Source organism: Melanotaenia boesemani, chromosome 16 (genome assembly GCF_017639745.1).
Source record: "Melanotaenia boesemani isolate fMelBoe1 chromosome 16, fMelBoe1.pri, whole genome shotgun sequence".
Classification (NCBI taxonomy): Eukaryota; Metazoa; Chordata; class Actinopteri; order Atheriniformes; family Melanotaeniidae; genus Melanotaenia; species Melanotaenia boesemani.
The window spans coordinates 13,429,107-13,447,478 of NC_055697.1; the positions used below are offsets into that span (position 1 = coordinate 13,429,107).

At 36.6% G+C, this 18,372-nt stretch overlaps 1 protein-coding gene across 1 annotated transcript in view; it reads right to left on the bottom strand.

Annotated features, from left to right (window-relative positions):
• eys (eyes shut homolog) overlaps window positions 1-18,372 on the bottom strand; it is a 191,395-nt gene that overhangs the window by 120,371 nt on the left and 52,652 nt on the right. Inside the window, exons 20-25 of the mRNA XM_042010299.1 lie at window positions 14,790-14,903; window positions 13,103-13,216; window positions 11,167-11,364; window positions 7,382-7,503; window positions 3,325-3,446; window positions 2,258-2,517 (exon numbers count right to left, since the gene is read on the bottom strand). Of these exons, the coding sequence (XP_041866233.1) occupies window positions 2,258-2,517; window positions 3,325-3,446; window positions 7,382-7,503; window positions 11,167-11,364; window positions 13,103-13,216; window positions 14,790-14,903 (930 nt within the window). The remainder of the gene's footprint in view (window positions 1-2,257; window positions 2,518-3,324; window positions 3,447-7,381; window positions 7,504-11,166; window positions 11,365-13,102; window positions 13,217-14,789; window positions 14,904-18,372) is intronic.

An 18,372-nucleotide genomic window follows, 5' to 3' on the forward strand; every position in this document is an offset into this window, starting at 1 on the left:
GGCAGTTCCCAGTCAGACAATTCCCAATCAGGCAGCAGGTTCAATAAAAACTCAAAATAAAAAAAAAATTGAACATATTTGTTGAAGCACATTTCCAACAATCACTTATAATAATGTCTTTCTGCAAATATGAATGAATATGAGTAGTAAGTCTGACAATATGAATTTTATTATGCTGGATTTTTAAAGCAAACCCCCAAATTCATGTCAAAATGACGTCACCTGACTGCATTTACCACAATAACCTCATATTCAATTTGAAGTATTTTCTAACTTAAATCCATACAAATTTAGACGTTTGATTAGATTATAAATTCTCAATTTGTATGTTTCACTTTTGTTTGACAACACACAAAAAGGAAGGTCTTTTTTTCACAAAAACCTATTGCAACCATATTATTATTATTATTATTATTATTATCATTATTATTATTTATTGTTTCAGTGTCAGTTGTTTGGAAGCAGCATTAACAGTCGGGTTAGCAAAGGGAAGCAGGTGGAACAAAACGCTGCTCATTTCCTAAACATAGCAGGTCTTTATAATGAAAAATAAAATCCGAGTAATATATCTATATATATATGTTCGATTAGGAGGAATAGATATTTCAGTATTGATCCGCACATCACTAATATTGATCCTTCTCAGATAATTATTTTTCAGTTTTCAGACATATCTAGTGATTCTATTTCAAAGAAGCGACTAACGACAAATCTATCAACTTTTTCTGGTGATATTGGAGACTTTTGGAAACTGATGTGAAAGTACGCTGCGTTTACTCTTTTACCCCTCCCCCATCCAAAAGCAAGAGACATTCACCTCTGCTCCATGACCAGGCTGAAAATGAAACACGCAAACCTGCTGTTGGCTGATCCCACTCTGGCTTACTGTCAGTCTATGAATGAACGAAGAGAGTGGACGAAAACATTTTAAAAGTTATAAGTACTATAACATGTTGTAGACTTTTAATCAGACAACAGCAGGAGCTGTTAGTTAAAGTATTTAAACTTTAGGTCTGTTCATTTCGGCTTTTCAATTAATTTTCGGTTGAAAAATAACTTTACAGTCAAGCATTACTGCTGCCGAAGGGTGTCTGAAACTGACGTTGACTAGCAGGAGTGAACTCTGAAATTTAGCAATGCCTGCTAGTGGAGGAATTGACTTGGCAACGCAAAACACGCAAGGAAGTATAGGACAGTGATGCATGGCAACTTTTAAAATGGATGTTTCTATTTACGTATGTAAAGAAGCATACATGGGCCTTAAGGGTGAGCTGGCTAACTTTATGAATGGATTTGAAGGCATAACATGGATTTAAGGGCATCACATGTGCAAGGAATGAGGATGGAAGAAAAGAAAAATTCACGTAGTTTTGAACAAACATCGCTGTTCCGGTCCTCTCGCTGCCTCCTCTCCCCCTCCCTCCCCTGTTGACACCGGCGGTTGATGATCAGCTGATCGGTTTTTCTGCCGTCAGTACCACCTCTCTAGTTGCATTTGTTTATCTTTCAGCTGAGAAGGAGAAAACTATCGGTTCATGGTTCACACCAGCACATATTTACCCAAAGGTATTCTTTTCAGGTTGGAACAATTTAGATATTTTTAAGGTCTTGATTTTATGTAATATTGAACTGATTATTACAAGTAAAATGATTATCTAATGTAAAAAAAAAAAAACAAAGAAAAGCCCAAGTGAGCATTGACTTGGTTAAACTGTTATAATACAATAAAAAAGGGCAGAATTCAGGCATAGTCATGAATGGTGATTAATCATGATTAATTAGGTTGTAAGCTGTGATCAATCTGATTAAAAAATTTCTTCATTTGACAGCCTTATTTATTTGGTAAAGCTAAATTTCATGTGGAATTTCACAAAGAATAATAGTTATTTATAGAAATCCTGGCAGAGGGAAATTTATTTTTGTATTAATTCATTTCTGCAGGAAATCATGTTTCATAGATCATAAAATAAGTGGCATCCTATATGACATGGTCAGGCCTACAGTTAAGCACACAACTGTGCACAAGAAGGCAGCTATTGACTATGATGTTCATATTTCAGCTAATGAATATAAATTAATTTTTAATAGTTTGAAAACTGCATGCTTTTCAGAGGGAGAATAAAAAGCATTGCCCCTCCTTTTAAAAATTTGCTTCTAATAATTAAGTTTTAAAAGAAACTGAGTAAAATGGAAGAGTAATGCTAAGAAATTGGGCTCACTGTAAGGCACAGAAGGCTGTGGTGGAGTGTTCACTTACCAGCTGGACATCTGCAGGAGGCTGTTCCATTGGAGCGTGTCAGGCAGGTGGAGCTGTGTAGGCAGGGATTGTGGAGGGTGTCGCAGGGGTCGTAAGGCTGGTCACACAAGGGCCCAGTGAAGAAGGGGGGACAGGTGCAGGAGAACTCCCCAGGTATGTTTGACTCTTGACACTGAGCTCCATTTAGACAGGGCCCAGAATCGCACTCATTCACGTCCTCTGCACAGTCCACACCTGTCCACCCCGGTGAGCAGGAACACCTTGGATACACCAGACAAGAAATATGGTATTTTAGAGGTCATTCAGTGTAAATTAAAATGAATCCTTTAGACATAAAGACTTTTTAGTAGCTTTCAAAGGGCTAAAGATGTTGCACTCTATGGGACAACCATGCTAAAAATGGAAAAAGCAGCATTATTGCAAGGTGCTGCAGAAATTAACCACATGGCACAATTTTAAACCTACCACTATGGTGTCATTGCAACTGCTGTCCTGTATCTTTGTGTAAGGTGGTATGAGAAATTTACAGGTTAATTGCACTACTGGTCAGTGCACTTTTTAATTCTGGATAGCTGAATGTAGGACAGAGGGGGTTGGAACTGAGAGGGGAATAAATGGAAATGAATGAATGCTAGACACAGAGAGATGGGGACAGAGAAACAGAAGAAAATGTATGTCTGAATCTAAAGTACATGCTCCTAAGGCAGGTGAATATTCCACTTGGTGGCAGTGAGTACCACAGTACTACTAAGCACTCCACCTTACAATCTTTTCCATCCCTCAACTTTTTCCACCTGAAGCACTTAAACAGGTCCCCAGGGAGTGTGGAGCATTAGCCCAAGCAGATCCACCGGCTTTTTCCTTCAATGAGTCACAGATCCCTTGAAACATTTTCATGCTGTGAGCCATTGATTGACTCATTTGTTTTACCTGCCATCTTCAATTCATTATCTCTGCTTCCAATGGAAGGACGTATTGCCATTTCTGAACGGCTTCCTTGTCTGCATTTATTAAGTGAGTCATGCAGCTCGTGAGGACCGTGCCCTCGAGCAAACTCGCACACCTACTTGTAGCTGTTGAGAAGGTCTGTGCAGGTGGCATTGTTTTTGCAGGGTTGTGATAAACATTCATCAATTTCTTGTTGGCAGTACTCCCCCTCCCAGCCTGAGTGACACACACACTCATAACTCTGCAACACAATAAAGGAAACACTATTAGATTAACATTGGAGTACACTGACACTTTACATCTGCTTGGCATAGATTGTATTTTAGGCACGGTTGAGTGTTTATGATGTAGTCACACACCATTAAACACACTGTATACTGCAAGCAAGTGGAAGCTGTTAATCAAGTTTTTACATGGTAGTCGAAAGATATTTTGCAAAAAAAAAAAAAAAAATCCTCACCTGTTTGTACCTGATACACTTTGAAATGAAAAAAAAGTATACAATCTTTTAAAAAAATGTGAATAAATTAATTCCAATTTTCTCAAAAACATTGCAGAACAAAACCTCCTACTCACTGAAAAAAAAAAAAAAGATTTATAATAGAAATCTGTTTTAACTGGAAGAGTCATGGTTGTCTTACATTTTCACATTACTCTATGCAGATGTATTCCTCCTACCACCCACCCTGGACAACGCGACAGTCTGTTTTTAATGCCATTCAGAGAATATCATGCAAGCATTAATCAAGCCATCAGTATTAGCACGGCATATTCTGTTTGAAAAGTCATTTTCATAGAAAAGCAAACAGTTACAACATGTGATTAGGGTTTATCAATTTCTCTTTTTAGGAATTCAGTGAATATTTTGTCTAGACTTGACATAAAGAAAGACATTTACATAAAAGTCCCAACACAGCAAATGTTTTTGTTTATTCCATTTAAAGATGTATGTGGAGCACTTGTCCTTTAATCATCATTGCATTCTGCATTATGGTAATAAATTTCGGAATGGGAGATGAATGGTTTCTTGTCCGTTATTTTATGAGGTGCACGCTTAATTTAAACTCTTCTTTGCATACACTATTAAAGTAGGATTGTTAAGGAATCCCCATTTGCCAGCGTTTTGTCTAAAGGTCTGGAGCCCCTCTGGTTGAATGCATGCTAATCTTTATTTCATACACTAGAGGGAAACTGTTCAACTGTGTCTCATGTAATTTGTACACTATAAGTCCTTATGGTGGTGGTTGTGTTGGGGAGGTCGTCATCTCATGATAAATTACATACCTCCAGGAGACTCCAATTCTTTACCCCCTGGCAAAACAATATAATCTCATTTTTGCAACTAAGTCACCTTCAGGGACCACCATTCTCCAAAATAAGCTAAAGCTCTATGGGAAACGGTGTTCAGAAAGACAAATAATGACACTATAAACAAATCTGTAATGAGGTTCCTAAAATCTGTCCCTACTTGAATAATATGCTGGTAAAAAATACCATAGAAACTGAAAAAGAGGTGAAAATTTCTATATATTCTGCATTTTAAATCCAATTCGCTTCTCATGCAATGTCCCTTTTTTGTGTTGCCTTGCGACACTGTTCTTTGCAAACTACTCTGATTGCATAAGCATTTGTCCTTAGTTATCTAAAAACTGCTGCAGGGGCTCTAACCTGGGAGTCCTGATAATCAGGAAAAATGAGCTTCTGATTCTGCCAATGACAAATTAGAACATTACCAATAAAAGCCTAAACTTCACTGTGATAGTATCCATAGCAGTGGACAATGACACACAAATCAAACATGCTGGCTTTGAAATATGAGTAGATAGCCAGGATGATTTTTGACAAAGGATGACCTGACTAATAATGAGTAGCGGCAACAGAGGTCATCGCCTCAAGCTGAAAGCTAGAAATTCACTTTTATCTGCTTTTTAAATTCCACAAATATAATGAATAAAAAAAAAGCAACAAAAAAAGCTCATTTTTAACATTTATAAGAAATTTATTTGGAGATTTTTGTATTAGTGGCAAAATCGCTATTTTCCATTTTACATCACAAGCTCCAATTCTAACTCTCACATAAAAAAAAAACAAACATTGGGTGTGCATCATGAAGTTATCAAAGCAAAAGAGAAAACAAAAACTAAGTCAAAGTCTTCATCCCTGACACATCTGTGTCACTGCTGCAATATGTTAGCAAATAAGCAGCTGTTGGAATAAGACCCCTGGTACTCATTGCACAGTTGTGAGCAGCATGCAGCTCCCAAGGCCTTTATGCAGCTGCAACAAATCAATACTATTGGCTCCAAATGCACAAGAATAACTACAGAAGAAACTGTGAAATAAATCCTTAGAATATTTCATTTATACATGGCGTAACAACCATCTGTTTGTGCTGTGCTTCATTCCTGTATGTTTCTTCAAATGTGAAATAAATATGCTTTTTTGGCAAAATACTTCAAGCAATTATGGAATTAGAGAAATATCATAGATTTCAACATACTTTGTTTTCATTTCCATTTACAAAAAAAAGTATCCTTGGCTAATATCTTTAATTGTCCTTGTAATATTCTGCCATTGTACTATTATAAGAGTACAGTGGCAGTAAAGGAACTAGTTCTGTGGAATAGTTTACAAATTAAATCCGGTGGCTTTACTGAACAAATAACTTATATAAACTTTTACGTTTTGTGGTGGCTGCTCCAAAAAATATGCTTCCAATCAAAAATATGAAACTGGATACATCATGTGTAATAGCAATACATAAGTGGTGGATTTGGTGTCTCAGAAACTCAGCACTGCATTTCTTAAGCCTATATCAGCAGGTGATTGCTCAGTAAATTTACACTGTCACATCTTTTTCATGTTCATTTATCCCTTTTGCTTTAATTTTCACAACACTGTAAAAAATCCATGTGAAGCAGCAATACAAACTGAAACAAAAGCTTATTGTACTTCTGCAGTCTGACAGCACATGTGCGCTGCATGTACAGCCAGTAAAAAGACGCACTACAAGGCACAAACCCCTCAAACAATCTGGAAATGTTGTGTTCAATGTATACTTAAGAAGTACTGACATAAGCTATGCTTCCACCAACACAAGTAAGCATGTTAGGGTAGATCGGTAAAGTACAATGCAAATCGTTTGTGGCACATGAAACATGTTACTCATATAAATGATCCCATGAGCAATCAGCCATTTCTGCTTGAAAAGAATAAACATGGTGAATGAAACACATTATATGAAGTTGAAGATAATTCCTAAAGCTGTCTCCTTAGGCATATGGCCAGGTCACTTGTTTTGTTTAAGTCTCTCTTTAAAGTTTTTTTTTTCCAGTTAGGGAATATAAAGGTGGTTGTTTATCAGTGTTAACCTCCTGCTGATGACACATTTTATTGACTCCATACAAGTTAAAGGAAACAATTCTTATGTGCACTTTCCATGACTTTCCATTGCCTCAAATTCACATTATAATTGGATGGAAACACAGCGACAGACTTACAACTTATTACACTGAAGTGGGTATTTTCATTTTATTCAGTACATGTGGGGAATGTACTGTGTCCGAAATGTATTTAAAAATACTTAAATTGCTATTTTTAATAATTTTTGGAGACATCTAATTTCTTATAGACCCTTTTGGACATTTTCCCTTGAAAAGATGAAGGCCTTAATAGGTATGTATTTCAAATTTAATATGCACACTGCAAACGCCTGTTTTTTGTTTCCAAGTACAATTTGCTATAACCTTATGGTCATTATGTGGAGGCTTGATCCACAAGGCATAAATTGCATGCTTTAATTGGCATAATTTATCTATTAGGAGGTATAATTATGAGGTGCATATATTAGACATTTCCAGTTGCCATGTTATTTCTCCAAAACACAAGACACAGACATAGTAATTTCCCCCTGTCAGACCAACACATTTGCCAAATCTTGCTGCAGTGTATCAAACTAATCAGTCACAATCTGCAGCTCAACAAATGTGCCATGAAGAAATGCATGAAACATTAACTTCAAAACAGTCATTAAAGCTAATTTGTAAAAAATAATATTTCTTTTTGTTTTTGTTTTTTTTTAGCTATCCTAATATTTTACCCGGTATAAAGACTAACATGACATGTAACACTTTTAAGGCATTAAATGGCCAAAATATCACTCCAGTGTTTGCTTACCTGGTGGAGGTCCTTACACACTGAGTTGGAGCTGCACAAACCTTTTATGCAGTCATCAATGTCTTTCTCACATCTTGGCCCAGCATAACCAGGATTGCAAAGGCAATAAAATCCATCTACAACTGGGGGAAAAAAAAATATATCACACGGACAATTGCAGCAACTTGCGTCATAAATTACTTCATTCATCTCTCAGTGAGTCCTATGTTTCTACACATGTAAGAGCTTATTATGAGCATAAAAAACAATCACCACTGTAGCTAATTTTTTTAATGGATGTGACCTTTAAATAAATACCTTGTCCTATTTCGGTAAAGGCTTGCTACCAAATCTACTGTAAATGGCAGGTCTTATCCTTGTGCTTTAGCACTGTGGAGTTTAACACTCTTAACATCTTTAAACAAACCTCTCTGCAGCAACCACTCAGTCCTCCTTTCTGCCACTACTTTCCTTGTCTCCCTTGTAGATTTATCCCATTCTTTCTCAATGGAAGCCTTACCATTTGTAACCACACTCTTAACATACTTGCAGCACATAGAATGAGGGGAAAAGTAGTACGACAGAGACAACAGAGCAAGAAAGTCAATTTTTCAAACATTATAAGTGTGCTACTTTCCTGCATCAGAAGTTAGAATCTCCTGTGTCTAATAATCCATTCCTCACTTTAATTATTAATGACGTTAAAGAGGGATGCATCATTTTGTTTCTCCTGCACAACAGTGGTACAGGCAGCCAGTGACAGAGGTAATTGCAGTTCTTACAGGAGTGAATTTATTACTTCCCCAGTCTGGGTCCCAGGATTCTTCATTATCCCAAAGATTTACCACGTAATCTATGCTGTCACTCTGTCTTTTTGTGTGTAGACGCTATTACTCTCATTAAATGCTTTAAGTCCTGGGTGGCAGCAGCATTACTCATCTCAGCCACTGTGGCTATGCAGTGCTGTCCCTGTTGGCTGGCTGGCTGCTACTGAGCACTGGCCAAAAGGTCCTGGAGGGCTGGCTCACTAACCTAAGGTGGCCTGGCTGCCCTCTGGATTGGTCAACACAGCTGGCAGAGGTCTGCTGTAGCCCTGTGAGGGTCAGATACTGATCCACTTAAATGGTAATCCACTGGCATCACTGTTTTATCAGCATGAGCCTTGTGAAACACTGGCAGGATTTCAGAGTGCAATGAAGGATGGGATGCACAAATACTCTACTATGGTGATAAATTGTACTTTCTGCAAAACACAAACAATAACTGTATTGCACCATTTTCCTTTTTAAAATCAGTGAGGGAAAATTCTTAACTTTCTTTATTATTTGGAGTTTTATCATTTTTACTCATCTATGTTATTATGCTATTATGATCTAACATTACATATGCCGAAGAAAGATTATATCGAGTAAAATAAATCAATGATACAATTTTTGTAATTAATCATCCACTGTTTGAATTATAACTCAAAATGTAAATCACCCAATTACCAATACATTCATTGCTGCTTTAGTTATGACTGTCAGGCACCAGATTTACAAAGATGGGCAAATAAGTAAGAGGACAAACTGATGAACACAGATGCAGCCAGATCATGAATACAGTTGATCAAGAGGAGCAGAAATTAGTGTGACCATAGAAAGAGGCAGACCTGTTGAGGGTTTGAATCATCACATCTACTAACATCAAACACAAAGATTGTTACTTACTGAGTAGCATACTGGGATATACACTATATTGTCAAATGTATTGGTTCATGCACTTGCCTTGACTCTCATATGAACTTTGCAAACATCCCATTCTTAATCAAATGAGTTCAGAATGACATTAATCTACCCTTTACAGCTATAATAGCTTCAATTCTCATGGGGAGGTTTTCCACAAGATTTAGGAGTGTGTTTATAGGAATTTTTGACCATGTTTTTAGAAGCGCGTTTGTAAAATTGGACACTGATGTTGGATTAGAAGGCCTGGCTCTCAGGCTCAGCTCTAATCCATCCCAAAGGTATTCTATCAGGTTTAGGTCATGACTGTGCAGGCCAATCAAGCCCAGCTCCTAAAAAACAACCCCAAACCAGAATCCCACCTCCACCAAACTTTACACTGACAAACTTTACACCCAAATTTTGGAGGTCTGTGGCAATCGACTCTGCAGAAAGTTGCTAACCTTTGCGCACAATGTGCCTCAGTATCCGCCGACCCTGCTCAGTCATTTTATGAGAACTACCACCTTGTGGCTGAGTTGCTGTCATTCCCGATCGATTCCACATTGTTATGATACCACTGAAAGGTGACTGTAGAATATGTAGGAGTGAGGAAATTATATGACTGGACTTGTTGCACAAGTGGCATCCTATCACAATGCCACTCTGGAATTCAATGAGCTCCTGAAAGCAACCCATTATTTCACAAATGTTTGTAGAAACAGCCCGCATGTCTCTGTGCTTGATTTTAATACACCTGTGACCATGGAAGTGATTGGCACACCTGATTTCTATTATTTGTATAGGTGAGTGAATACTTTAGGCAATATAGTGTCTGTGTGAAGGTGACCATGCTGCTGATATTGTATTATTTTCTTTTTTTTTCCAATTATGGATGTAGACAGCTTGACCATGACAAAAACAAGGCTGTTTATCTGGCTTGTGTAATTGAATAAACTACAGCTTTCACATGACTATAATCAGGTTTCACTTGAAAACATTCAGTTGAGTGTAAGACAATTATTAAAGCATAAAAAAGCCTAACATGATGTGAATAAAGAGGAAAAGAGAAAACATGTTGAAATAAAGACACGTCAACCCCTCACCAATCTTTCCATTTATAGTTTTTGCAAATAGGTAAGTGAATAAATTCAAAAATAATTTTTAAAAGCAATTTTCAGATATTTCAAAACATTGCAGAAAACCTGCAGTGATTAAAAAACTGCTTGACTTCTTGGACAGCTTCATGACCTTGTGAGAAAGTTATCTACCTGAAAAGATCTGAACTCCTCACATAAATGAAGACACATGTGGCCCCTGAAATCCCAACTACAGAAGGCACAGCATACCGAAAAAGAACCAGAGTACAAAGACATGAAGGCTTGTCAAATGTTTTGGTTCTGATATTGCTCGTCTCCCTCACTTTTTTCTGTGTTCAGCTTGCTCATTTTATCTGACTGATCTGATTCTTTCTTCCAAATCAATCCATTTGTAACACAATGAGAATAAAGTTGACTGGTATTTTCAATTTAACTGTTTCCCATATTGCCTTAGATATTCACCAGCAAACTTAATAAAAAAAAAAAAAAAAAAGAGTAATGTACCTTGTCAATCCACATGTTCTAGAAATGTCATCAGGTAGAGAATACAGAGAAAAATTCTCTCCCCTCTAGCGGCCACTCCTTTCCACTCAGTGTCCTTTCTTTACAGCATGCATTGCAACCAGGTCAAGAACAAAATTTAAGACACGATGCTGTCCGACAGTAAGTAATCAACAGTCAACTGGCAAACATAAACCTTAGTAAATTACTTTGCATGATTTATCTAAATTCACTCTCCAAATTTTACACACTTGAAGTGAAACTACTGCAAATGCGTCAGCAATATAAAGCCAGTCAAAAATAAACATATAACTGTGTCTTATTAGTAAACGCTGAAAACTAATTTATAATGCAAGAAAGGATCTTGCAAAAAGCAGAACAAATAAAAATGAATTCAGTGTTTGTATGAATGTGTTTGTGTGCTGCATGTACAGTATGGGGCATTCCCTCCCATCTTGAGAGCCTGCTATTAAGAATGTTGCCAACATAAGCCGTTTCCTACCATCATAGCAGAAGCCATGAAAACAGGGGTTGGAGCTGCACTCATCCACATTGATTTCACAGCGGGGGCCAGTGAAGCCCTGGCGACAGTGGCAGCGGAAACCCAAAGGGAAATGGTCCTGATCCAACTCTTCCACACACACTGCATCATTCTCGCAGGGATTACTGGCCTCACAGGGTAAGAATTCACAATTGTGACCTGGAGTGAGGACAAAAAACACACATAGAGAGGCCATCCAACAGAATACTGTAGAATGTCTGCAGAAATGCAATCATCCTCACCTACAAACAACTTTCAATGGTTGAACTATACACTTCCTAAAACATCACACACATATTTTTTATTTTTCCTGACAGGTAACAAGAGGCCACAGCCTGTCAACATGTACCTTATACAATCCTTCAGACCACATCCACATGGGAGGTGGTGAGGTTATAAAACAAGCTTTGTCAGTTATTGTGTTACAAGATTTAATTTTTTTTACCAATCTAATCAAGGCAGATCATGCTCCATGCAGTTGTAAAGCTACTGACAAAAGCAGTTGACTTATAGTCCATTTCCTGATTTCTGTTATATTGTCCTAAACATTAAAATTTGCAATGTTATACATCTCTTATTGTCACTTTTAAAAAGTACTAGAAATACAGCATGCAAACAAATAATATGAGCATATCATCATTGGCAGGACTTGCATGAATCACACATCAGATGCAAAGTGATGCTCTGCACAGGGACATGCACAGGGAGCAAAAGAAAAATGGAACATGCATGCATCATTTTAATTAAATGAAGAACACCAGTCGTTGAACTAAAACCGTAATGGTATGTGGCCTACCTTTTGTAATCTCTATAAAACAGACAAATGAAAATAGAGAAATAAAACATTCAGTCTATAAAATTCTTAGTGACATCAATGCATTGTTAAGAAAATTCTGAAATGCTGAGATGCAAAGTAGTTACAGAGACTTTACTGATGATTAACAATCTCATACTTTTTTATTTATTTATGTATTTTTGGTTTAATCTGTAGTTCCCTTTATCTTTGACGGTGCAAAGCTACAGCATCAAGAAGCAGCCACTACCACACAATAAAAAGGGTGCAACATGGTTGTCAAGATGGGCCTCAATTTTGCATGACTTCTTACAGCCCTTTGAATTACAGCTCAAGACTTTCATTTTCATCACACTCCTGATTTTTGCTCCATATGCTGTCAGTATTTCTTTGATGTGTCTCTTTGTAAATTACAAGTGCCTTTTTTCAGGAACCATTTCCTTATAGCCATGCTGCTGTAAAACTCTGATTTGTGAAGCGCTGCCCTGGCTGCTGCCCTTCCAGGGAAATCTCACAGCCAATGAGCTCATTAGATCTCTCAGTGCAGTCGTCAGGTTTTAACCAAGGCTAGATCGAAAACTGATTTATGAGTGATTTACAACACTGTGTTATTGAGAATCCCACTACTAAGTTAAAACATTATGGTAGTTTCTCCTCCAATATTCTTAGTCCAATTTGTATAAATAATTTGGATTCATAAAATTTATTTATATTCTACAGAATCATTTGCTTTCATTATTATACTATTAATGTGTGAGATGACAATTAGAATCAACAGGTGATATCAAGTTTCTATTAACACTGAAAACTGCATTTATTCATCCAAGAGATCTTTGTTTCCATTGGTATGCACTGGTAATACAGCACAGTGACAGTAGTTATGTCCTCTGACGGAGTGATAAAAGTTGTCACTTGGGAGACAGAAGCATCAACTATGGCTTACAGCTCTCTAATTACTCAAGTTTTCTTTATTTAACTATAGCTACCAAATGAAGATGTACTCATTTTGTTGCAACATGTGAAGTGGGTCCAGACAGGTGAAAATAATAGTATGTGAAGTTAATTAACTTTGCTTTTTGTCCCCCTTCTCTCAGTACTCATTACCTTTAAATGGAGCCACACACTGGCAGAAGTAATTACCAGGCAGGTCAATGCAAGTTGCTCCATTCTTGCAGGGAGCTGAAGCGCACTCATCAATGTCAAGTTCACATTTTGTACCTTTGACAGAAAAGAACACAGGTTGATAAACATGTTTTTTTTTGGAGGGCAACTCACATAAAAGTTTGGAAATTAGACCGATGTATATGTCACAAAACAGTTTATAACTTAAGAGGGGGGAGGAGTCAGAGGGGAAGTTGGGATTTCTGTATTATTCTCTGTATCAAACTGCCAAATCAGCTATTACTTCAGATCAGTCTTTCATCTGACTTTAGTTTCTTAGATAACCAGAATCTATCTGACGTAACTTGATAATTATTTTGAAGAACAAGCACAATGAAAAAGGTCATAACTGAGTACAAAAGAGCTGAATATGGAGTTTAATTAGCTAGAGGATTTCCAAATGGTAAATTCTCTAGCCATAGCCACGGCACAAAAACTTACTATTTGCCTCAAATATCATGTCTAAATATTAAGAAAGGTTCGTTCAACACATTATCTTTAGTAACAGTCGAAAAACAAAGTAATTTCTGATAACAGAGTAGTGCACTGCCTCTCATGCCAATACTGCTATTGCTGCCTTTGACTTTGTAGAGTGGAATTGCTGTATAAACTGTATGACTTAATCTTAAATTGTAACCAGTAGGCACTGAAGATCCACACTCCACACAAGAAATTACTCTGTAAAATTATGAAAAAGAAAAATTATATTGCCTCTGAAAACTGCAGTACCAGTCAAAGATTTGGACATATCTGTTATTATATTATTGATAACAAATAGAAAAAAAATGTCCAAAAACTTCATTGATATTTACTCATTCCAGATTTGATGCCATCATGTGGTTTTGAAAAGTCAATATACTTCCTCAGAATATAACAGTCATCATATAAAATTGTTCACAATTAATTAGGTCAATTGGCAGCATGCGGGGAGGGGTTTACTACTCTGTTGAAATCTATGAGAGGGAAAAGTTTAACATAAAAAAAGGACAACGTTAAACAGCACCAAACCCTGCTCCCCACGTTATACAACAGCATGAGTTTGTTGTAAAAACATCAGTGTGTTAAACTGCCTGGCCTGCAGTCCAGACCTCTCACACACTGAAAACTCATCAGCTAAAATTCTACACTGCACTGAGAAGGAATAAGGAAACATTTTGCCTACAAAAACTAAAGCATCTGCTCTAGTTTTTCAGTTATCAGACACTTCCAGTGTTGTTAAAGGAAGAGGTGATGCAACATGGTGGTAAACATGCTCCAGTCACAACCTCTTTCAAACATGATGCTGCCACCTCGCTCAAAATTATTTTATACTTTTCAAAGAAAAGCAATTCAATTTTCTATTTTAAATTACATTCATAACTTTATTTGCAAGTCACTGAATTCTCTACTTATATTTTCCAAACTGCTTTTTTGGAAAAAGGATTGTCAGTCTGTTGCTAACATTATGACCATGCTTTGAGGCAGAGTTTTTTTTTTTTTTTTTTTTTCTGTTTTTTACCAGAAAGCGTTTGACTTACATCTTCCATCACATGCAGAATGACTTTTCTAAAAACATATATATTACCTGTCACTATACAGACAAACTCCTCCACTAACTTATGATGTATTCAAATAAAGAGCATTCACCTACCTGTAAATCCAGGCTTACAGACGCATTCATAGCCATGAACAAGATCAACACATGTGGCATTGTGCAGGCAGGGAGAGGACACGCACTCATCAACGTTGACTTCACAGTAGGTACCTGTAGTACAGTAATACACTTAAAATAAAAAATTGGTCTAAAATGTCTAAAAAGTGATAAAATACAGATCTTAAAAAAAAATTAAAATATTTTTTTTGGCAGAAGCGAAGTTTGTTTTTGCTTGTTTCCATCAACTTGGTATAAAATGTTGCATTTGGTTTCATGGCTGTGCATGGAAAATCTAAAACTTGATGTTGGGTGACTGGTTGAATTCCTTGGTTGTAGTTCATCAAGACAATCCACATCCTCCATCCCACATGCTCCCAAAATTAACTTGACACTGCTGATTTGTTATGAATATTCAACAAGTAAGAGGTTTAAACCCAGACATCCAGTTTTAACAGGTAAACAACTTAGTGTTCATCTAAAATTACTTTAAAAATGAATTAAATAGCATAAAAATAAATCTGCATATATCTCTGAGCCAGGACATATGGCTGATTTAAACTTCTTGTAAACTGTGTGAAACATTAAGCGTAGATCATAAACTAAAGAACAGATTATTCTCTTAGTGTTCTATGCTGTGAAAACGCATAGCAGCACACAAACAAAGCTGCAAGATGTTTTCATCTTTTTTGCACTATTGCTGTTTCACACATTTCCAGTCTTTGTGAGTGTAAGAGGAGGCCCTTATAAAGTGTGAAATGCCAGCATGATAATGGCTCTTTGAATTACAGCAGCATTCCATGTAATTAGAGTGCACTGTTTGTGCTGCTCTTCTAACACAATAACTGACAGAGCTTGTTTTATAACCTCAGCACCTCCCATGTGGACGTGGTCTGAAGGATTGCATAAGATACATGTTGACATGCTGTGGCCTCTTGTTGCCTGTCAGGAAAAATAACCTGATCTCTCAACAACACTCTGAGACAATACAGAGACTACAGTAATTCCTCTAATCAGTAATACATGATGTCTTAGATTCTTAAGCGCAAACACCAACTGAGAAATTGTTCTTTTCTACATACTACCTGCACCAAATGTGTTTCCAAATTACTATAATTGATTAAAACACACACACACACACACACACACATGTTATTTAGGGGGGTGTGTGTGTGGTTGTGTTTGGTGGGCAATTAGACAATTTTTAAGCAGATATAAGATTTTATAAATAGTAAAACTATTGAGGTGTGATACCAGACACTCCGACAGCTTGTTAAAAATTAGTTTACTGGGTTTATAAACCAAATGATGAAAAAAAAAAATGTATTTAGAAAGTGAAAATCAGCTGCAAAACACTCATTTCACCATTTTCCAGAAATGTATTCTAGTTGGAGTGTCCACAATGTGTGACATAATCAGAGGCAAAGACCAAAGGAAAAAGAAAAGGTAAGACATGGTCACCAAATTTTCAGATCTAAAATATAAACAGTGAAAATTCGACTGAGAATTCCTGAAATTCCTAACTCAAATAAGAGCCACTGAGCCTATTGATGAATCCATGATGGATAATTAATGCAAACAGATGGCCCAAATATAAGGCAAATCAGCCATTTGATTGGCAGCCATCAATTGCGATGTGCTAATGCTGAAAATATTTCATTTGTAAGGCTCACAGAGATGTGAGACTTGAAATTCTGAGACGGTTGAGGGAGGAGTTTGTGTGTGAGGAGCTATAGTTAATGAAAGCACAGGAGAAGGGGAGCATGGTGGGGGAAAACAAGGAAGATAAAATGCCAAGTTAACTACAAACATGGTGGAGAATGTGGTAAACAAAACTGAGGACTGTTAAAAAGAAAAAAAAAAACTGAGCAGGTTAATTGATGGCGAGAGCACCTATGTCTCTGATGTTTCAGCGTGTCATATCAGGACTGATTCAAAGACAAAAGCTAAAAGAAATCATCAGTTCTCTTCGACATCCAGGTGAACAAAGCAGACTGAGTCACTAGAAGCTACTTGTATACCAGTATAACATTAATTACCAGAGAAAAGACAGCTGGAGCCACTTGGTAATGACCAGACAGACAGGCCAATGGTGGCCTTGCAAACTAAAAAGAAGCATTTCATTAAGTGTAAACATCGCCCACATCTGACAACAGAAAATCAACTTCCAGGCTTGGATAGACATTTCTGGAATATACTTTTCTTATTTCCTTGTCACACTTGTTCAAAACAAAGTCTGGGAGCCACATACAAAAGGGGACCATGATTTTATTGCAGCTCCATTAGAGACAGCTAAGTTCTCAACTGCTGGGCCAACAACCGCCTCAAATATGACTAAGTAATAACTTGACCCCATTCCTCACCTGACTTAAATCCTACTGAGGATAAGTGTCCGTCTCAAATGTGTGATTTATAGTGAGGGAAGAAAATACGTCTCTTTGATCCCTCTCTATTATTTTGCTACAGTGTTTTTTTATTGTGTTTAAAACTTGAGAGTTGGTAAAAAATAATAATAGTAATAATAATACTGTAGAGTCTTGGTCTTTTTTTAGTGCAGTTTATTTCTCTGACAAAGACAAAACTGACTTTTTTATTACACAAACTTAAGGTATTTTTAACCTGCATTCAAAAGGTGCATCTATCTGTTAACCAATAAAAACTATCCAGAGTAATTTAGTTTTTCCTACTAACTGTGGATATAACTGTGTATTCTACCTTACAGACCTCAGATCAACTGTGGGGATTTTCCTTATATTTTAAGTAGATAAATGTGAATAGCTCTTATGAGTCTTCTTCTATTCACTGCTATTCTAACTTTAAAACCAAAATCTTGGATAGATGTAAGAGTTCACGTAGAAATCACAGAAAAGCCTGAGGATGGAAACTTCTATACTCACTACTTGTACAGACAATGTCCACTTGATTTACTGAAAACATTTATGTTAGGCTCTCATTTACAAATATACAAATTATAATTTATACATTTCATCAAATAAATCACTGTTCAAGTTTAAAGCTACATGAGTTACACACGGCTAGAAATATGCATACATGCTGGCTCACTTGTTTTCTTTATGGATTTTTACATTTGTCTACTAGACTAAAATATTATCTGTTTAAACCACTTTATTATTCTGGATTAATAGTTTTTAACATGCTTGCACAAATGAGCACTCAAGCTGCAACATATTATGAGCAAAGATACTTATTTTCCTTCTCTCAAAAGGAAATTGTCAAAATGGGAATTATTTTGCTCCCCTTTCATTGCAGACTTTATTTTTTTAAACACTTAAACATGTGCATACTAAGAGCAAACGGAGAGTGTATTTACAGTACTGCATCACCTGGAGCTTAAGGAAACATGACAAGTGTTAAGACGATTAAATATCAAGTGAGACTAGAGTGAGATTGAGGCTCGGGCTTGTGAAGGTAAATGAGCTCTCATGTAATTCCCAAATTTCTGCTGTGTTCTGCTCTTAACCTTTGAATTTCCAGACATCTGATCAGAGCCAGCCATGTTTGAAATCTAGCTGATCTAGCTGTTTAATGAATATTAAAGCAGATACTTCTTTAAATATTAATT